Here is a 23,017-nt window from a genome sequence, read left to right as displayed (position 1 = left end):
GCGTACCTTTCTTTATCGTTTGCTTCGACATTTTTTATTCTCAACAATAACTTCGAATCTCTGTTCGCGTTGTTTCCGTGATACCCTGACTGTACCCGTCCTATGTTACAACCCGAGTCCACCTTATCTTGTTTCCGCTATCTGAAATGATTCTCAATGCTGTTCGTATAGGCGCCGGCTACGAGATACTACGTTATTTCTCTCATTTTCCTTTTCTATTTTTTAACGCATAAATACTTATTTGAGCAACGTTGGGTTTTCCGAACTTTTCCACACACCCTTCTCGGTGAAGGGAAACTTTCAGCAACCCGTACCAGTAGTAATTTATTACCTTTCGAGTACGTTTTAAAATGTATTTACCGGTCGATTTCTCGAAAATGAATTTCCATAAAAACGAAAGAGACGAGAGAATTTCGTTTTTTTTTTGATTAACAACTGATCTTTCTATAGGGAGCTTTATCGTCGTACAACCCGGGCGAAGGAATTACAAACGCACGTATTATGTTAAAAACAACGTTTATTGTCGTACATATATACATGAATACACAACTCAGATAGTAACATCGATAAACAATACATTTACGTGCGCTACCGCGATCGTCGCGAACAGCGACGATCGGGCGCGTAAAATGGACCCCGGTTTGGTCTAATCGCACTCGTGTTTGGCAACGATGTTCCCGTCGTTTCGAACGAATTGAAAAATTCGAACGTTCGCGCCTCGAATGGTCTTCGACGTCCACGCGCCGCGAGGTACACGCAGTATGTATTTATTTGTCCGAAAATAACTGTACACATCTGTTCAACGATAATACGCGATCATTGGAAAACGAACGTCAATCGAACGAGAGATACGCGCTCGTCGTATTCAAGGGGAGGGGCGAATGGTTTACCGGAGAGTTTCTTTTTTTTTTTTTGTTGTTTTCTTTCTTTTTTCTTTTCTCTTAATTGGATTATTTGACGACTACGCTACCAATTTGTCGTATACAGCTATATTTATTGTCATAAAAACCGTTCATTATTTACACCACAGAAGGTAACGCCGATCTTTCGTCGCTTTTGTTATCACACGTCTTAATCGTACAACATCTACGGTCCGAGGATTTAGCGCGTACACTTAAACAGGATCAGCGACGCGCGACATAGTCGCTGGGTCGACGCGGGATACGCGACGTACGCGCGTAGAACACGGGGAACGCACTGAACTTAAACCTGCGAAACCGGAAGCTAGGACGCAATGTGGATTCGTTTCGATATTCCTCGCCCCCTACTAGAATGTGTAATTTGTACTCTTCGTACACTCGAGACGACGGACTTTACGAGCTACAGACAACGATCACTATGAAAGCGAACATTAATCCTACGCAGTTTGATCGGCGATGTTGCAACGACGTTACGCTGTTCTGGACATTCAGTTGGGTCGGCGGAAAATGCGCTGGCGCAGGTGCGGGTGCCGGGTACGATGAAACTTTCGATTTTTTCGCGTTCACATCCGTCAAAGCGTTCGAACTATTTCTCCTCAACATCGTTGTCGCGTGACCCACATTTCCACTATTTTTCGACAATAAACCTTCCCGTTCAAACGAGTGCAATTTGCCTTTTCTATCGCTTTGTTTCTTTGATCCGTATTTATCGATGAATTCGGTGTTGCGAGTCGGCGCCAAGGTGGTCCTCGGTAAATACAATTCTGTAACAATTTTTTAATGGAGATTTAACGACTCGGGAGTCGCACAGAACGGGACGGAAACGTGGACGGAGCAGGGGATACCGGGTAATGATATATCTAATGCAAATAGTTTCTGGGGTTCGGTGGAAGTCGATCGGAAGAACAAAGTTGTATGGAAATATAGGATAGTTAACGTATTCTCGAGGGAAATTGTGACGCGGAAAAATTCCAGTGCGTACAAATTGCAACTGCTGTACAACGGTTAATTAACGTTTTAATGTCGATGTAACGGTGAGGTGAATTTTTCTACTCTCGGACGCGTGTAATGTTTGCGCGTGTCTGTCACGTTACTCTTTTAATAAATATCGTTATTTTTTTTTTCAAATATTTCCATACGAACGGGAGCTTACCGTAACGTCGAAATTCTCGTACATTCTTTGATATTGTAAACATTTTTACATCGACTTTTCTGATTGACGAGCGTTTAAAAAGAATTCGAGTATCGGCTTTAAAAACTCGGAAAAATAGTTTCCTCGAAGCGTGTTCGTTTTTTAAAAACGTTCGAATTACGTACGGGAAATTTTTCGTATCTTCTCTAACCGGAAAATGTTTGAATCGAATCGACGAGTCGAAGAACGTTACTGGTCCAGAAATCATCGTTTAGGCTGTTCAAAAGGAACAGTTTTTTGCACTCGTTAAACTCAAAGAACTACCCGAAACACGGATACAGAGAGTACTTCTCGTGCACTAGTCTTGATCTCAACGCGCTGTTCATTTTACACACAGAATTTCGCGCTCATTCGAGAACGCCTAATTTTGAACCCGTACCGTTGTTCTTCGACTCGTCGATTCAAATAGGTCAGTGATGAGCAATCCGTGGAAATCTTGCACCTGATTTGGCCCGAGGTGTAAAAATTTCGCCGAAAGGCGAAATCTATTGTCAATATGTAGCGCGTGATAAACGATTAGTTGGAAAATACTCGCTCGCGGCGATACAAGCAAGCATTGTATTACTCACGATTGTCTCATCCGCCTTTTCAGTTGCGTACCCGCGATCGTACTCCAACGCTACTTGCTACATTACTCCCGAATAAACTTATCGGTATAAATTCCCTCGAAATCGTAAGAACGTGCGCACGTGTCTACGGACGCGATAGAAAAGTAAGAAATTAAAAAAAGAAGAAGAAATTCCGTTTCAGAAATTAACAAACTTTCACGATCGGATATATTTAAATAATTACTAATATATTTAACACCGAGTTCGTGGCGACCCGTATTGGATTTCCAATTTTGGCACTCTGCGGAACAAAGGTTGCTCATCACCGAATTAGGTTTTATTGGGTCGGATAAAGTGTCGCGTTCTTTCTTTTTTTTCTTTTTTCTTTCTTTCTTTTCCGGAAAATCATTATATTCCCGTCCGATTTCACCCGACTCGTAAAACGTAACGAAACGATTGATCACCTTGAAGCCGGATCGTTCCTTCGGCCTTGCCGAGCAGATTCTCCGCAGAGCAGGTGTAGCTGCCGAAGTCGTCCCTGCTCAATCTCCTGATGGTCAGATTTAATTGATACGCGTAATCGTTCAACGGCACCTCAGATAGATCGTATTTCTCATCGGGCAATAACTTTATACCTGGAACATCCGCGCGACATCGTAGTGTGAGTAACAGCGTAGTGTTAATACGCGGCGCAACGATTTACACCGAGTGCGTCGCGCGACGTTGAGAAACAGCTCTTGCTATTCGATATTGTGCTCGATCCTTACCGTCGTTCCTGTACCATGTATTCAGAGCTTTCGGCGAAGACTCGACGTAGCAATGAAGAACGACGTCACTGTTAGCAGGTGCCGCTACTAATTCGTCGGAGACTTTAATCAGTGGTTTAACTGCGGGGGTAGGGAGTGGAGAAAACTATAATTAATCATGTAAGTTTCCACTGGAAGGACTGTCGCTCAGTGAGCGTTATGCCACTTACACCGTACGTTGACGTAATATCTTTTGCTGACCGACGGCGGGACGCCATTCGACGCGATGCAAAGATAAGAGCCCATTTCTTGACGCAGAATGCCCGTTAGGTGTAGTTGCTCCCCTTTGTGCACTTTTACTGCGTGAAATATATATATACATATTTCGAAAGAGTAGATTTTAAACATCGTACTATCCCGCCCCTCTCCGTCCCTCCCGAGGGTACTGGCCCGGAAAATTATGAATATTCGCCCGATCGATAATCGTCGAAAGTAATGTTCCCGTTTTAATCGGGAATGTCGCTCTATTTCGTTCTTTTTTTTTCTCTTCTTTTTTTTCCTCCTTTTTTTTTTCTTCTTTTTTTTACGTTCGTCCGGCGTAATTATCGCGTGAAACGCGCGAGCGCGTGCTCCCTACCGTGGGGGCGGAGGGGAAGGTTCGGTTGTCGTCCGTCGAAAAGTTTCGAATCGATTTACTTCGTCGTATTAAACCGCTTAAATGTATTCCGCTTTAATATTCACATTTTGATTACGCTCCCGGGGTAAAATGCAACGCGGAACGACGTGGATGGATCTGCTCATTAAAGAATCTGAAACAATGAGAGAGTACTCCTCTCTCCGCCGTGATACGTTTTAGGGAAGATCGCAGAATCGTTGGCGCGATATAGATACCGAGTGGTACACACTTTCGCGATGCAGTGTACACAGTGAATATTGCAATCGGGTATGCGAATCGATGGGGTCGGCGAAGAGGAAATATATGTAAAGTCAACATCCATCACTCACCGTTAGAAAGGCTAATCGGGTGGCTGATTTTCCACGGTACGCGGCGGTGGACCCAGCTGAGGCCACGATTTTTCGTCGAAAACGGCGGCGCAACCCGACGCCCCGCGACGCGACCTGACGCGGAGCGCCGGCCGCATTTTCTTAACTTGCAAATCCAACAATCTTGTTTGCGCATTCCGAGTCGCGTCCCTGTTCCCGCCCGTCTCTTTGAAACTTTTTCGATTCGAACGATCGAGTGGGAACAATTTCAAGAAAACGGCGGGTGAGAGGGGTACGGGGATCGTGCCCGGTGATACGGTTCGAGCGATGATTTATTTACATTCGCAAGATCGATTTGTACCACGATTCGTGGAACAACGGAATCATCGAGAGGGACCGTATCGTTTCGCAAGACGGAACGGAAAATATTCGACGGATTCGTCGAACGATTGCCGCACCGGTGATGCGAAAATTTCTTCGGAACCGGGGGGAGAGACTTCGAGCAACTTGCACGAGAACAGTTTCAATCAGTGCCGCCCCTAGGGATTGCAGGGCCCCGGGCAATTAGAGATTACAGGATCGACTATTCTTATTCCAATGCGATTGAAAAGTTTTCAGGTTGTTGGCTGTAGCGTACTATGTACTTCGAAAACCTATATTTTTTTTTGAGAAGCTACGTTTACATCTCGAGTTACGTCGCTGTAGTTTTTTCTTCACTTAAATTTAGTCCGAGAATTATGTAACTTGAAAAGTACGTTAAAAATCCGGTGGTTGATTTTTTTATAAAGTGTGGAATTAAATAACGATAGGCACGGGGCAACTTCCCCGTTTACTAGACAAGGACGGTCTTGATTGCGATTTCTTGAGCAAGAGCAGAGGGGTTGATAAGTCGAGTACAAGAGACGATGTTTCGAAGTATTCAAAGGACAAATTACGTCGAATATGTTCTCGAGTCGGGCGAAGCTAACAACGGGTCGAGAAAGATCCGAGGAACGCATCAAAATCGATATTCGCGCGACGACTATGGAAACGGTGATGTTGGGTCCGTTTGGACCTCAGTATAAGCTCGTACCGTATTATCCGTTTCTGCTTGTTTTTACGAGCGGTGACGTGGATAATAATAACGATCGATAATAAAAACAAAAGATGAAATAAATATATCTAATTCTGTCTCGACGTCGCTGTACAATGTGCATCCATCGTCGCATGAAACTTCGCTCTTGTAATTATCTTCGTTGTCCACTGACTCGTGAAAAGCTAAATTACAATTAATAATAATCAGACACCGTATAACAAAGTGTCGCAGAAGTTTCGAACAACAATTTTCTAAAGTGGAACACGGTGATCTTTTCTGCTTGTCTCTAATATTCGTGACCTTGGGGTAATTTTCTCATCGAATCTTTCGTTTGTAACTCGCATTAACAAAGTTTCCAGTAACTATTAATTTCGTGTATAGAACGTCTAGATACTTTAGGAATGTCGAAACTTTTCGACTATTATATTGTTCTTCGGTTAGACCGCTCGAGCACTGCTCTGTCATGCGATCGTCACGTCATCGATATTTTATTAACAATATAAAACATTTACAGAATAGATTTCGAACGTTCTAAACCCAATAATCCTTGAACGTAGATGCTTGATACTTGATTTAACTTTTGCTTGGAAAATATTAAATTGCACTGTAAATAGCCTCTACATTTTAACTCGTTTTAATTTACATCCCTCTCGTTGCTCGATAAGACACCGTCTCCTTCTTAGGTAATAATCTCACCGAACTCCTTATAACCAATTTAATCGTGTTAATACGAAGATTAAAAATGTTAATCCGTACCGTGCGGGAAGCAACTTTTTTCGTTCTGTCCACGCCTTTGGACGTAATTTATTCTCAACATTTACAAACTACTTTTCCATTCTAACGCCCGATGTACATCCAAGTGTTCACAGCTCATACAAATAAATAAATTTGAAACAAAATAATATATTTCTTTCTTTTTTTCTTCAAAATCGCACCGAACATCATTTGAAAAACGCATCGTTCAAACCGTATTTACTTCCTTACGGTTTCAACGTAAACGCTCGATATCGAATATCGAAGGAACGAGCTTTCTACGTTTTTTGGGCTCTAAACGGACCCGAGCATCGTCGTTCGAGTAACAAGTAACAGAAATGTACGAAGTACGCTACCAAAACCTTTCCAAACTCTCCAAATCTCGAGTCGAAAAAGAGACAAAAATATTGCGTGTACGATCTTTGGGGTCCGAACGGGCCTGTATGTTACCATCCGAGTGATAAGTAACAGAAACGTACGAAGTACGCTAGAAAAACCTTTCCAAACTCTCCAAACCTGGTAAAAAAATTCCCGTACATTTTACAATACAATCCCGATACATTCTGCGCGCTAATGATTACTTTCGAAAATAAATATCACGATCGAGTGAAATTTGCTTGTTCGCTTAAAAGAAACATAGTAACCCGTATCACGGTGAATTAATCCAGAGGGAAAAATGTTGCGTACGCGGTTACCTCGTTTAACACCGTGGTCGTTGCGAAGTGTAATATTTCGGCCGTCTTCGCGCCGCCAGGTGACCATGGGTTTCGGTGTCCCCGTGGCTCGACACCGTAATCGCAGATCGCTGTTCTCTTTGGCCGTTAGAAGGTCGGCCGAGTCGTCCAAATCCATGATATCGGGCGGTATCACTACCTTCATGTGACCCGTCTGCGGAAAGATCGTTACCAGCCACCATATAGTACCATTTATCCGCCGGGCGGAAAAGATCCGACCGCGGTCCAAGCTACATTCCCTCGGACATTTAAATCAAGCTTAACTCTCGGATTCAAACCTCGACAAACGCGATTGCTCAACGGCGACTTGCCTTTAATCTGGGTTTACCGACGCCGAAAAATACAAACCGCGCCAATCGTAACGACACGGCTAACGAGAACAAAATAATGCGCCAGTATCTCTTTTTTCCCCATTATCCGCCGCCGCGTAATTTTGTATTCGATTTCATCGATGGTTATCTCTGTACGCCTTCGATAGTAATATTTTCGGCCGTGTCAAGCCTGTTATAGCCAATCGACGGTAACGCCACGCTATATTTTAGCCAGCCTCGTTTCGTGCGCATCGTTTCGATATTTAATATTAACACTTAGCCAACGGGGAACGCCTATAACTACGTTTTGCATAGCCGTTGCGTTGTTTCGCGCTATCGGCCGTAGGTGGATGACGGTAAAATTGTTATTCCCGACTTTGCGATAACGAATCTTTTTCGTATCCCCCTCCTCCTCCCCTATATTATTCGTATTTATTAAAATCGGAATTTATCGGGACGCGCGCGAGCACGACATTTTTTCGAAATTTTAACCGGCAAGGTGTCGAATACGATTAGATCGTTTTTGTCTTCGGTGAGCACAGAGGCTGCGCCGACTACCGATGTTAAAGTGCACGAAAAAAATTTTAATTAACGCGTTAATCTCTGCGTCAGCCGAATTTCGGCGACAGTCGTGTTTCCACGGAGACCCCGTCACCCGCAATTGGGTAACGCTTTTCTTTGTCGTATTGCGCAAAAGTTTTAAGAATAATTTGCAACAGTTTCTGTTTGCGACACGAGTACGTGGTAGTAACGACACATAAATATACATACGAATAGATGAACTTCTCCTCAACAAGATTATATAAAATTACGTTACTTTCCAACGATACTCGCCGAAACAATTTAAACAAAGCTGCGGTGTTGGGAGACAACTGGGACAATATGTTCCCGTCTTTTTTACATTTCTCTCAGCTTCTCGTCGTTCCAACGTTTGCCTGCTTTTACGATAACAGTGAACGCACGTTCTTCGCATCGTTTTACCTTGTGAATTTTTTCAGTCTTTAAATTGCGAAGCAACGTAGCGTGAATTTGGGCCCCGTGGAAAACACGACCGATTTACGATCGGCGATTAACCCGTTTAAACAGAAGTTTATCGACACCGAAGCGTTGCTTTCGCGAGACTTTTCCGCGAGTTTCGATATCGCAAGCGAATACAAACCGCCAAATGTGAGCAAACAGACCGATACGGGGATGAAATTATTTTTTCCCACTTCCAAAATCGTCCCACCTTGAATTACACGCGTTTTCGTCATCGACCTAAAGCGATACCATAGAAAAGCCTATCGCGCGACGAAGACGTAGATACACCCACTTGGAATAATGATTAAAATTAAAGAAAAAATTCCCGTACGTTTTACAATACAATCTCGACACGTTCTACGCGACGATAATCACTTTCGAAAATAAATACCACGATCGAGTCAAATTTGCTTGTTTACTTTTCTGATAGTTTACCGCGGCGATATTCATATTTCAAATACCAGGAGTTATTAAAATTTCGATCACTTTTCAATATCCTCCTTTGAAGTGCACTATATTTTTTCCCCTATAAATTTAACTAGATTTCTCCTCTGATGTCTAATAAAGATACCGCTAATTTTGTAAATATACACGAGAAATTTTCTTACGCGATAAGATCGCTGTGTACACACAGTTTTGTATATTTTCCGCTAATACGGAAATTCTACTCCCGTGCACTGTGTCCGGAAATCTAGGTATCTTTAGTGGAGATTTGGCCAGGCAAGGGCCCAATCCCTTTGCCCCTTTGCCGTTCAGTTCGTGAAGACTCGGCAACTTACGATCTCCGCGCGCAACACCGTGCATTGCTGGAAAATTTATGAGCGGAACGCGGTTATTATTGGTCATTTAACTACACCTGTACGCGCACGTATTCTTAATCGCGGCGTATCATTGGCCGAGATGGTTTCGTCTGCCAGTGATCGGGTCGCTTGACAAAAAGGAAGGGAGACGCGTTCAAACGAAATAGTGCGAAGCGGGGTCAAAGGTGGGGGTTGGGTGGAATCAGCGAGGTACTGCTCTCGGCTCTGTGTCGTTCCGCTAATCATCTTTTCAGCAACGCAGAGTATAGAGTGATTCTCTCACCGGTAGACTCAAAGGCGGCGATAATCCCGCGCGAGTTTCGTTTTTGGTTCGCAGATGTTAGAAATACAGGAGTATTATATATCCGTTGCAGCGGTCGACTTTAACAGAGACATCGGTCACTCGGTGGCCGTACACCGGGAACACGGGATTATCGCTATGTTTGGTTGGCGCGTTATGGTCTTTGAGTCCACCGACGAGAGAATCTCCCCGTACTGTGTGAAAAACTTGTTTTAATCGCACGAGACACGGGCTCGCGCTCGCGCTCGCTCGCGCGACAAGAGTTTACGGATACATCGCGAGCGTTACGTTTAAGTTGACAGACCGTACCAACCTGGCTCCTCATGGGTTCCGTATTAACTTGACACATGTACGTGCCAGAATCGTTCGGTTGAACGTTGGTCACGTGCAGTTTCCACGTGTTATGTCCGTTGTGAGTGACGGACAGCCGTGGGTTGTGCGAGACCATGTGCGTATGAATGGCCAGGACAGCTTTGGAGTCCGACTTTATCCAGGCAACCTGCATAATACAATCGGGAACATGGACGTTTTCGCCGTTTCAGCAGCTGATTATAAACGGCGACTCGCGCGCCCGCATTACTTACACCGTCGCCGGTACGATAATAACGGTTTTAGAATTTCGGATTTAGTTCGAGTTTAGTTCGTTACGAGCAATGATGGTTGTCTCTCCCCTTACCCTCCTGTCCGAAACAGGCATCCCTTGCAACAATGGCGGTGCCGTGGCGCGATCCAGAGCCCAACGAGGGAACGTCTTTCCCCTATCGGAGCCGCGTTTAGGGTCTCGTGATCGCGTTACGGATCGTTCGAATCCACGTCGGTGTTTTCTGCTTTTCTTCTTTTTTTTTTTTCTTTATTTAGCGTTCACTTGGAACGTTCCGCAGCGCCTCGGTTACTTTCCTGATTAGCAGTTAAACCTACTCTCCTCTTAGAGGAAACACCATCGGTTAGAAACACGCCCTTATTGCGCTCTCTTCCATCGGGAGGCACCCTCGTTCGGTCGTTACGAACCACGGTAACGTTTTACAAATTTCGATGGGGCGTTTCTTTCAACGAGTTTCCCGCTGAAAAACCACGAAATACCGACCAATTGAATATTTGCTCTCTTACGATAACGACGCAACCGAGATTATTACCCCCCCTCCCCGACCAACGTACACACACGGGGGTTTTATGAAGTCGAACGATCAATCTTCGCCGGTGCGTTTTTGCGAGTGGATATAAGAAGAAGCAAAAAAAAAAAAAAATGGTACACGAACCGATATAGGTCCAGAAACGTTTTATTAAAATATGAAACGGGAGGGTAATAACCAGCTCGCTTTTGATACATTAGAGCGTAATAAAGCGTTTCCGATCTCCGAATAACTCGCGCGACCCTCTTTTCCCTTGTTTCTAATCCTACACGCTTCCATAGGGTTTAAGTTTTCCGTAAAGTATTTGTATACTTGGTATTGATTAATTTCGTACCTTTCGGTGGACACTTTTTCCCCGTGAAACGCAAATTTAGAGCATCGTTCCGCCCGAATGTATCCCGTTTATGCATTAAAGAAGGCTTTGCTCTTCCCACGCCGGATGTACCCAACAGATGAACCTAAATTATCCGCGTACACATGTGCGTACCGTGCACCGCGGTGACATACGAGCGCAAAGTTGTTCCCTACGTGAACGTAAAATCCTCGCCCATGACTTCCCTTTATCCCCCGCGTGTACACGTGTATACATGAATTCTAACGTAAGTACACCGTGTTAAGGTGTGTAACGTAAATATTACCCCGTAATAAGAGAAAAGAACAGGGAGGGAAACAAAGAGTTTTTATTACCTCGAGTCTTAATCCTTGTTTGCCCGCGCTTCGAAACGGACAACGTTGCTTCGAACAGAGGAAGAAATAAAGACGTACAACGAAACAGATAAATAAAATTGAACCGTAAATGCGACGTGTATCAATCGATATTATTCCTCAATTATTTAACCGAATCGAAAGGCAAGCAACAAACATTTCGATGTGCACGCGTTAACTTCCTCCGCGATGATCGATCGACGTGGTGCGCTATTTACTCTAAAGGGGAATTAACCAAACCAAATTCGGGCACGAAAAATAGCCCCGTTCACTGTCTGGCCCATAAACGGACATCGATCCGTGATCCACGGATCGTTGGTTCCTCATTACCGCAAATCTGAGAATTCACTTCCAAGCACCGGCGCTCGAAATGTAATTATTTACTTGAGGTTCGCGGCACAAGTCACTGAACACTGTTATTGGATTCCGGGATTCAAATTCCGATCGGGTTCGTAGCCTCGGTCGGTCTCGTTTGCGCGAACATACTTCCTGCGTGCTCGATCTGTCGTATTTCAAACTACGGTTCTATTGAACGGCTGAAAGGGCTTTTAAATCGCGAACAAAAGCCGGGTTTTGATCCAGCGGCAATAGAATTTAAGGTGTGCATAAATAACGGCTGATGGACTGCTCTCGCCGCTTCTGCTCGACGGAATAATTCTACCTGTTGGCGGGACAATTTTTACGCAAACAATCAGCATTGATCGCCAGCGCGAGCATCGTACCACTCCGATCTACCTGTTAATATCTCTAACGTTAGACGACATTGAGTATCGCTCCGTGTATACGGAACCTAACGGATCCGATCGATCACGCCGTTTAAAATAATTACTGTCGACGTGGAAATCGTCGAACGAATTTCGTGAAATATTTACACCGAGCCGTGAAAGCGCCAAAGAGTGATACAAGGGAGGAACAACGCGCGCGTAATGGGAGGGGGGAGGGGGAGGGTGTCTTCTTGACACCGAGAACATCGAAATTGTTCTCAGACCATCGGGTACACTCGATACGAAACCATCGTTTACCCATCCTCGAACGACGCGAATAATTGTTCGCTGAATTCGATGTCGCGTCTCCTACGATGTTACAGATTTTATTACGGTGAGTCTCGAACGTTTCGAGGAGGGAATATATATACGATGAAACTGGGGAGCCAGATCACGAGGAAGCGAAAGAAAGGACGGTTCTCTTGCAACTGGCGAAAATCAGGCCCATTCATGTTGTACTCTTATATTAGCGGCACTGATTTATATCCCTTCTTTGGAGCTTCCTTTCTTTTCCCCGGATACTCCCTCCGTCGAGTAACATTTGGTTCTCTATGCCGCCACTTTTTCCACTTCTTCTTCTTCCACTTCTTCCATTTCTTCCACTTCTTCTACTACTTCTTCTTCTTCTTCTTCTTCTTCTTCCGCCGCTCCTCCTTCGTACCTTCCCATTCTTTGAATCCAGAAGGACGAAATCCTCCAAACACGCGCCAAGAACGTTTCATCTCGCGATAGAAGCGATTGTCGATTCGAGCGCGCAATCAAACTTGGACTTCTTCTCGAAAGTGAATTACTCGGCGAGTCTGTCCCACAAGGAGTTCTGGACAGAACTGGGTGTGGACCGATGGAAGCGCGCACACGTACATACGTAGTTTATCATTATCGATACAGGAACCGGCTCGAGCTGGATCCCGTGTACGTGATTTGCGTTACGTTGTTTCGATCAACGATTTCACAACTTGACGTTGTTTTCGGCCGACATTTCGCGTCTCGCGCACGTGTATCGAAAAATTGGACATTGCATCGATTCGCGCACGATACATTTTTCGAAAAGCGATGAAACTTTAAGAGCGTGTTCCGTTCCTCTTAAGGATGAAAGAGAGCACCGCTTTCTTGCCGGTGTTACGACCGATTTTCGTTACAACGATTCGTTAACTTCTTGGAGGACGAATTATTTTATTCGAAATAAACGGAAATTCGAAGCGACTGTGAGCCGTGACATCTCGATTATCGATCCTGTAACGATGTTGAAATGTTGTATTACCGGTGGGTGTACATATGGGATTATGAATATTTATTCGCAATTTTGACTGTTACTTCCATGCTACTGTATTTAAGGCATAAATTTGTTTGAATTCGGATATTTTCAGTCGCGCGATATGAAATAAAGTAAGACAGGGGACATAAAAATACGGTAGAACGTCGATTATCCGGCATAGAATGGGTCAGATGTTTAAATTGCGTATACAACAACGTTTAAATTTTCGATTTAAAAACTGTAGTACCGAGCACGTTTAGTTAGACCAAGATAAAAGTTTTCATTCGGGGTATACAATTACGATGATATCATTTTATTCGTTCTTGACGAAAATAATGATAAATACGATGAAACAAACGGAGGCACGGCTGGATACAGCTGATATTATATAACAACGGTTAAAACAGCAAATAGAAAAACTCCACGGATGTACATTTTGAAGTGTGTTCGAGGTGTAGTGGTATCTAAAAACGATTAATTATTTTTTCCAGTTACGTACTCTTCCACGTAACGAACGTTCATGTTTGAAAATTGTTTCATCTCCGCTCGTTTTACGACGTATACGCGAACTCGATTCTTCCGGACCGATTATCCGAAAACCCGCTTATCCGAACGGATTTGTCTTCCGATTAGTTCGGATAATCGACGTTCGACCGTGTACACACAGAACGTATCCTTTAAGTTCGATCACCATTTTCCAGACATTTCCGTCGATCCGCCAAATAAACGCTTTAAACAAAACCCGGTCAATTTTCGTTCAGTTACGCATTCTGGTATTAAAAATATCCAAAAAATGTTTCTTTTTTCATAAAAAAGGCTCATTGTAGCCGATCGTTGCTACTATCGGATACACGAATTAATAAATTACCCACGATCGAAGAAACACGTACGAATTGATAAATTGACCACAGTCGAGAAAACCGAGTCGTAATCGTTTGTATTTAAAATAACAAAACGAGAACGGTAACGGTGTTTGCGAACGGTCGCAAACACGAACGCGAAGCGTTCCCGGTACTCCATGTTTATACGATTCTCCTTCGTCCCTACAGCGGCGGACGGAATCTGTTCGTGAAGTTTGACCACCTAGTTCGGAAACACTCTGTATAGGATCCGAATATCGTATCGGAGCCGGGGGATAATATCGTTCGGGACTTCCCGCTGTGAATACTTCTTCGAAAACTTATTAGCGAATTTAGACATCGGGCTGTCGTAACTATAAACGATCCGACGTGTTCGAGTCTCGTGGCGAAACTATTCGCGGAAATGCGATTCAGGCCGCTACTTACGATTTCGAACGGTGCCCTTAATCGACTTACTAATTACACCGACGTGTGGATGCAATTACCTGGTAAGATTGAAGATGATTAACGACGCAGGTGAAGGAGACGTCACGACCTTGAATGACCGTATGGTTCTCCAGGAGTGCTAGAAATTCTGGCTGGAGCTCGGACTTCGGCATCGCTTGACCTAGGTCGGACATAATTAACGATCGTGCAATTAACGAGCCGGCAACTTTACGTCTAATTAGCTTAGGTATACGCCAACCCTGGAAACAAACGTAGCAAGGCGCGGAGTCCCGCGTTAGACCGATATGGCCCTTTTAAATCTACGTTTTCCATCGGAGAAACGATTCCCGCCTCCGTTCATCCCCCGTTCGATATTGATTTCTCTTAATCTTTACATCTCTTTTACCGACTGGCTTGATCTAGTTCGTCATGCATATCGCTCCCATATATAGGACTCGTAGTAACTGTACGCGAGCAAAGTTATGAGGGGCAATAATTCTTTTTCCGCCGGGCTATTCAGCTTCGTTTCTCTTCCTTCGTCGGCGCGCTTTTTTGCCGCGTGCCACGTGGCACGTTGTTGGGCCGGAGGGGTGGATGGTTCGGCGGTGCGAAGGAGAAAAAAAAAAAAATAATACGAAAGAAAAGGTATCGCGCGCCAAGGGGGTGAGGGTATTTATTAACCGTATCAACGCGCGAGTTCCGATACTTAATTAAATAATAGAGCGTTCCTTGGGATACGGAGGTGGGACGAAAATACTCACTCGATAGGTCGACGCGATTTTCATAAAGAATACGACGCGTAAGTGAGCGTCGGAATGTTGCTTTGCTCTGTTTGCTATCTTTCTTTCTTCCTTTCTTCTTTTTTTAGGTTTGTTTTGTTTTGTCTTTCCTCCTTTTTTTTTTCCTTTTCTTCCTCTCGGGGTGAGAACAGTTGTAACATTTAGCCGTACAGTCTTGTAATTTCTACCTTGCCTCCTTCACGGGGAATGCTTTTACGGAAAGCCCGAGACTCCCGATAGTGCTTTTAGAGGCATTTTATTTGATTCTTACCGAAAAGTGGAGCAAAGAAACGCAACGGGGAGAAAAAGTACTGCCGCGATGCTATTACGGATACAACGGTGGTATTCGTTCGCATCATTTTGTAAGGATTAAAAACTTGTAACTTTGGCTTTCGTATTCCGGCCAATTCAAACTTGTTTCCACCCCGTCTCTTATCCTTCCCTTTCTTCACCGTTGGAGAAACGGATGAAGAGTGCTTGCGCTTCTAGAAGGAAATATCATTTGACTCTTACCGAAACTTGAATAGAGGAACGCGGCGAGGTAGAAGCAAAGAACAATGTCCCGCGATGCCATACCATTGAGTAGGCCATACGCCATACGTACTGTAACAGAAATTACAGTTTGCATCTTACATCAGCACGAAATTTATATTTTCTCGTCTAATTCGAGAAACATTCTCTCTCCTCCATGAAAGTCTCTCCGGTGTAATAACACCGAACGAACTTAAATTAATCCTAATCGGACCATAAAATCGGAAAAATGATTTCCATGAATTTCACCGGATCTTCTGCACGCCAATATACGTGCAACGTCCAATGACTCGTGACGCGGCCGACAGGGAGATGATTTCGCGCCTAAACGTACATTCAAAATATAAACTACGAGTATTTTGTACGGGGTTTCGTTTTCAAAAAATTATACAAGTATGCCCGATGTATAGATTGATTGATTAAGAACAGTATTCTGGAATTATTTCGTATTTCAAAGAAAAATGTACGATAGGTAATTTGTCGCGTTTTAGGATCTCCACCGGACGCAGAATATTTTATATTTCTCGTGCGTGTTACATATTTTCGAAGATATTAAACCGGCCTGGAAGTTTTCAAATGTATGTCGCCGTGACGCGACTACGCCTCTAAGAACATAGAAAAAATTTTGACAAGTTGGACAGCATGATCTATCGTACAGTGATGTGATGGATGTCTATTCGAAATGTCGAGTGCACGTACATCCGATGAAATTGGAAATCCGATTTTTTTTCATGAACGAGAACCACGTAGAAAAATTTCATTTCACAATTTTCGACTTATTTTCGAGCGAGGAATAACCTCCTTTTCCGTTACACATCCAACGACCGGGCAACCAGCACAATCAATTTCTCCACCTTGTCCGGGAGAATGTTGACAGCAATGACCAGAAGTATCGGTTGATACACGAAAATGGATCAGACTCTTTACTTAATTTCGAACAAGGAATCTTTTTCTTGATCACCACGTAAGTCAGCTCGCAACTTGTACGAACAATCGCAAATTTTGTCTCGTTGATGTCAACAAATTGAATTATCCCCGAATACGCGAAAATGGATTAGATTCTCCGCTTAATTTCGAACGAGGAATCTTCTTCTCGATCGCACCGTAAGTTATCTAATAACTTATACGAGAAATCGCAAATTTTGTCTGGTTGATATCAACGAATAGAATTATTCCCGAATACACGAAAATGGATCAGATTCTCCGCTTAATTTCGAACGAGGAACGTTCCTTTCAATCGCATCGTGAGTTAGCGAACAGCCTATACGATCAATTTCAGATCTGTTCCCGGTCTCGACTAAGGGGTAGCAACGAGGGTGTCGGGTAGGCGCACGAACAAAAGGTGGAGATATCGAGATCGGTGATCCAAAGGGAAAAAGCCCGAAGTGGAGAATTTCGCGACGTCGTCTACAGACGCGGTAACGGAGAAGGGGTCAACCTGAATCGCGTGAATATTAACTCGACAGTTGGTCGCCACATAAACGCCAACCGTTGATATATCCCATCCTCACCCTCCCGTAGCCAGCACCGCAATAATACTCGAATAGTGGGTGCCTCTCTCCTCCTGCCTCTGCTCTTCCCTTTTCAGCTACTACCCTCCGCCGAGTATCCTCGATGGCGCCCCACTCTTGGTGCCACGCGATACGCACACTCGCGATTCGCGCGACACACGTGCGCGGGGCGAACGTTCGCACGTACAGGCCGCTCCAAATGAAAATTTTGCTCGCGCCGAAGTCTGGGGCTCTTTATGACTTCGGGGGGTTCGCGTTCTCTTTGCATTGCCGAAAATTGCACCGCGGCTGACGTATTTAACTTAAATAACCCCCCTGACCAACACTGGAGGGTATACGGTAGAAAGCCACGCGAGAAGGTACGCGTATTCACCGGCGCGTAAGTAATACGTACTGCTCTCCTCTTTCCCTCTTTCTCCATCGCGTTTCTGAAAAGGACGCTGGAACACCGCTCGTTTACGATCGCACGACCGTCTTCATTCTCAACGACGACCTGCCACTTATCCGCTTTTCAAACCCTCCTTTTTCTACAAATTTCTTTCCCCCGATTGAAAGAAGTCACGGAAAAAGGATGCTCCCGTCCGCGATCGTTCGTGTTTCCCCTATTTCCGCCGGTTTAAATAATATCGAAAACTACTGAAAAGATTTTTGGTACGTCGGCGCAATATTCGGGGAGTTCGATGGGCGAATCGAATTTTCCCAGACAAATTCCTCGAGTTGTGCATTCTTCGATACGGGGCCGTGCGTCGTCACGGTGGGGGGAGCACCCTTCTTCTGTTTGGGAATGCACGTTCTTTTTTTCTCTCTTTTTATTTCCAATAGCGATTTCGACGGGTTCGGTTGATCGGAATAGACTCCGCGCACCGATAAGGTTTGAGGTTCCTGGAAGTGTAGTAGAACAAGTAATTCATACAACCGAGTAGGTTCTCGATATAGTTCATCGAGTATACTTGTTACTTTTATTTCGAGCAATCGTTCTTCGGACCGACGCGCAACATTTCGATTGGCAAAATTCTTTCCATTTATCGCTACTTCAATTTCAGTACTTTATTATTTTGAATACATTCGTTTTTCTTAATGTTGGATATCGTTGATTTTCCAATATCGAACACTTTGGATAAAGAAACTGCTGTCTCGCTGGTTTCCAATCTCTTCGTGGTTTCAATCTATTCCGATATACCGAGCGTATCTCTCTTACGTTTTGAGTTACTATCGGGGACCGTGTTCTCGAAATTCAATTATTGCAGCCGTGTAATTGAAGATCTTTTCAATCATTGCAAACCGATTCTCGTTGATTTCGAAAAAATGCAATCTTATAGGTCCGCGCGTGGAATAATCGTAACCGGAATTGTGACGATGATTAGCCAGTCGTGAAAAAGATAAGTGTAAAGTTTGGAAGAACAGCTGAGTCAGGTACACTTGAATAATAGAGCGCCCCAACCGGCGGTAACTGTGGCGTAGTGGCAACCGTAGAAATTTAGCTGAAATTCGTCGTAGAAACAATGAAAACATAAGTGTATATTACACCACGAACATCTCGTGTCAAAATATTACCAGCCTCCTGCGCTTGCCATTACTACGCCACAATTACCGTTGGTTGGGACGCTCTGCTACTCGAGTCTACTCGACCAACAATAAGCGGTTTTTCCACACTTTACGCTCACTTTTTTCATAACTGGCCGGTCATCAACGGCTATAATTTCGGTTACGATTTTTGTACACGTGGACTTACAAGCGTGCCAAATTCCATTCAAATCGACGAGGGTCTGCGAAACGATTCGACTTGATCAATTACGAATCGACGAAAACGAAGCATAAATATATTTTGTTTTCATTTTCGCTCGTAACGGGTATTCATACACCGAAGTAACGCTCGACGCTAATTTGTACAATAAAAGTCCCATAGAATTGCGCTGAATCGAGGATTGACGAAAATTTCGTTCCGATAAATGGAGTCTCGCATAATGTTCACCAAATCGGAACTCCCAATTATCAATAAACGAAACACGGATACGGAATCGTTTATCGGAAGTGGTCAGACGATGATGGGGATGGCTACCGATCGCAAATTTGTGAAACCAATTTGATCAATACCCGAGACATTACTGCGTGTAACTCCTCGCATATCTCATAATACACTCAAGATTGTCTCAAGGTGCAAACTTGGTTTCGCCTCTGGCGCAATGGTGTCCACTTGGATTCAGCCACTGTCTCGTACGTTTAATGTTATTATGTATCTCAGCTTTTCATCTTCCATTCGCAGTTTCGTTGGTAATTCTCCTACGGACGTTTCCCGCGGTTATTCATCTTTTCCAATTTACGCGGCTTTCCAAGATATTTTAAGATACCCGGTGGAACGAATCGGATCGAGTTCCTAAAACACTTCTTCGAGCGTAACAGTTGGATTTTGTTCGTCTGTAGTTTCCGTCCCAACGGAAAATTCTCATTACTTATGGAACGGGCCGATATTTACCGCCCGATGAACATTTATTTGGGCAACGAAACCGGAAGTACTATCCCACCCGTTACTCCGGATATCGCGATACATTGAATTTACATATTTATATTACATAATTAATTGATCGGCCAGATAGCTTCGTTAACGCTTTCAGGTCGTCGAGGTTACCCACCACACCATGATATTTAAATCGTTGTGGTAATACCGCCATCGAGCGCATTATGATATCCATGATTTTGTATTACCCAGAAACTTTCGGCATTATCGACCCGAACTTTTCACTTACTTTTAACTTTTCACTTAAGTATTATAGTACGGGACATTTAACCAACGTCGGATTCCAAGTATCGCAGAGAGAGAATAAAAAAAAAAAAAGAGGACAAAATAAGTACGAGATACTTTCGACTTTTATTAAATACCAATACACGTACATATAATCGGTGCACAAACAGAAGGTGTTTCGCCAGAATTAGAACAACCCAATTACCTTTTATCGCCGTTACCGATATGAAAAATAATATCCGTCGCTGGTGTGCAAACGAAAAATTAATCTTCAAAACGAAAATTGTTCGCTCTTCTCGATCGTCTGAAGGGTTCAAGATTTATCTAAACGTCTCGCTTCCCAAAAGACGGTGTTTCGAACAAAAACGCGCGCCACGATCGATCGAATCGACGACATAATGCAAACGTTCGTAATTAATTTTCGAAATCGCGAATAATGCAAACGACTATAATTTTCCCGAGGAAAAATTACTTTTAATGTCGTCTTCGAATCTCTCTCGACCGAATTCTCGACTCTTTCTCTCAAATATATTTCCTCCGTATTCTCGACGGAAAAAAAAAGGCTGATAATTAGATTTTCGTTTCCGCAGAGACCGTCCCTACACGATACGAACGGGTATTCGTTTACACGTAGGAAAAATCGGTCGCGCAAAGGGGATAATTTCGCTGGGAACTTTCAAAACAATTTTTGTACGTGTACGTATGATAAACACACAGGCCGTGTAGAGTGACAAACGCATCGACGAGCGGAGCGTTTGTATTCGCCGCGAGATGGAACCGTGCAAATGAAAATCTCGCGCGCGGTGTCCTGTTCGTACGAAGTTAAACCTTTAAAAATTCGCCCGCGCTTTCTCGTACATACGTACACCGGTGAGCGAAAATTACGGCAGCGCCGACGCTGTGAACCACGACGACCGACATGCATACATATTCCCGTTAAACAGTCCTGCGAAAGCGCAACGCGTTTTACCGGACTCACCGTGCGTTTTAGGCGAGTATACAAGGTAGTCGAGTGGCGCCTCGTCCACTATTAACTGCTTTCTTGTTATCCTGTTCTCTTTTTTTCTCTGTTTTTGTTGATGTTGTTCTTCTTTTTTTTTTTTTTTCATTGTTTAGACAATATTTACAGTAGGACAACACCGTAACCGAAACAACGGAGAAAAGCTTTTAGTGATTGCACTTTTGCATAGTAATCCTACGAAAGTGAAATGTTGCGGAGCACTCTTAGGTAAGAACTAACCACGACCGGCGATAATTTACAATTACAAATGGGACGCGAATTCGGATTAGAAAATTGACATTCGATCGCGCTGAAAATTGAAACTACCGTTGGCTAGCTGGTGAATACGAAAACTATCGTAACGAAAATACTCCTCTCTCGTAATTGGTGATGATTCACAGTCGCAAAAAGGGAGGAACCTGAATTAAAAAATTGACGTTCGATCGCGCTGAAAATCGAAACCACCGTGACTATTTGGTAAATGCGAAAACGATGGTAACAAAAATACTCCTCTCTCGTAATTGATCACCGACGATTATTCACGAGCTTTACTCATTTTCGCGCGCAATTTGTAATCGCAGTCAGCGGAATTTTTTTTTCTTTTTTTTTTTTAATTTCGAACCGCTCCTCCCGTTCAACTTTATAAACAACTCGACCTATTGTACCTTACACGTTCCTGTGCATTCATAGTTGGAGTATGCAGACGTGATATCTTCGTCCCCGCACCGACTCAAATGTCAGCTCTTATTAGAAATGGTACCGCATAAATTGCTGCGTCTTGTCTCCTACAAATTACGTTGCAAACATTGGAAGCACGTAGGAAGTTAGCCGATACTATCTTCCTTATAAAATTATTAATGGCCAAATAAATTTTCCTGCTATCCTCGAGTTAATAAAATTTAACGCCTTGTTGTATACCATTTGGTACCGCTCCCTTATTTGATATTAAATTTGCTCGAACTAATTTTTGTAACGCGATCTCTGTCGCAAGCGTATCTTCCATTGGTAACAATTACAGTCATAAATCAGAATTTTTTTTATCGCCCACTTTGGTTCCGTTTAAGAAACTCGATCCGGTCTGATCCTATCTGAGATTATAAAATTTACATAAATAACAATAAAATACAGTGCCACTTTTTCGACCTCGTTTGACGAATAACTCTTTCCTTGAACACCTCCATCTACCGTTGCATTATAGATTACCGTTAATCGTATAAAATATCGTCCAAATAAATATTAATAAAATACGTTACCACTCTTTCGGCCCCTCTAACAAATAATTTTTTTCTCGAACACCTCGGGTCTGTCATCGAATCATGGATTATTTTTAACGATACGAAATATCGTTCGAATAAATATTAATAAAATATGGCACCGCTTTAATATCGTAACCGTTTTAATTCTCCGGCGCAGTATTCCTGAGTTTCTCGGTTGTATCGCGGTCCGTGCAGAATCCAGATGTTTCGAACGCAGGTATTTACCTCGAACGCGGAATATAATTAAACGCGAAACAGTGTCACAGGATCTTTTGAATATCCGTCATTAGCTGTGCCATAGCAAATTAAACATCGAAACACCAATTACCACGCCGAGTATACATTTGCTCGTCTATCCAAAGTGCATGCACAGAGTATTATAAACGCGGGTACGAGAATTGCATGCTGTATTACCGAGAGAATAACAGGCAACGAGTGCCTGCTTCTCTGAGGGTCCAATGAGCCGTGTTCTGTTGGTCACTGCTGACTCCAAGGAAACCGGACGTGGTTCGAGTACCAAAAGCGTCTTTGATTCTCCATGAAGTCAGCTCCTCTGAACATCGTGTAAAATGATCTCACGGGTGCATAATTACTCACCGGTTATCAATACTCTATCGCAACCGTACCACGGATACGGGAATAACCGAATTAATAAAGCATCCGCCGTCCTTCCTCC

The 23,017-nt window shown here is 43.6% G+C and overlaps 1 protein-coding gene across 2 annotated transcripts in view; it reads right to left on the bottom strand.

The window, feature by feature from the left end:
• Positions 1 to 509: 509 nt before the first annotated feature.
• Positions 510 to 23,017, bottom strand: part of LOC143151440 (lachesin) — a 43,150-nt gene continuing 20,642 nt past the window's right edge. Inside the window, exons 2-9 of one of the 2 annotated variants that reach the window (XM_076320540.1) lie at positions 15,817 to 15,906; positions 14,584 to 14,705; positions 9,698 to 9,883; positions 6,914 to 7,106; positions 3,637 to 3,765; positions 3,428 to 3,547; positions 3,125 to 3,295; positions 510 to 1,684 (exon numbers count right to left, since the gene is read on the bottom strand). In XM_076320540.1, coding sequence (XP_076176655.1) covers positions 1,314 to 1,684; positions 3,125 to 3,295; positions 3,428 to 3,547; positions 3,637 to 3,765; positions 6,914 to 7,106; positions 9,698 to 9,883; positions 14,584 to 14,705; positions 15,817 to 15,901 — 1,377 coding nt within the window. In that variant the 5' untranslated portion in view covers positions 15,902 to 15,906 and the 3' untranslated portion in view covers positions 510 to 1,313. Of the gene's footprint in view, positions 1,685 to 3,124; positions 3,296 to 3,427; positions 3,548 to 3,636; positions 3,766 to 6,913; positions 7,107 to 9,697; positions 9,884 to 10,060; positions 10,446 to 11,201; positions 13,228 to 14,583; positions 14,706 to 15,816; positions 15,907 to 23,017 lie in introns of those variants that run through there. The other variant, XM_076320541.1, reaches the window with a different exon arrangement.

This window comes from Ptiloglossa arizonensis, chromosome 9 (assembly GCF_051014685.1).
Source record: "Ptiloglossa arizonensis isolate GNS036 chromosome 9, iyPtiAriz1_principal, whole genome shotgun sequence".
Taxonomy (NCBI): domain Eukaryota; kingdom Metazoa; phylum Arthropoda; class Insecta; order Hymenoptera; family Colletidae; genus Ptiloglossa; species Ptiloglossa arizonensis.
Note: the sequence above shows the minus strand (reverse complement) of the source record. Positions and strands in the feature narration are given on the sequence as shown.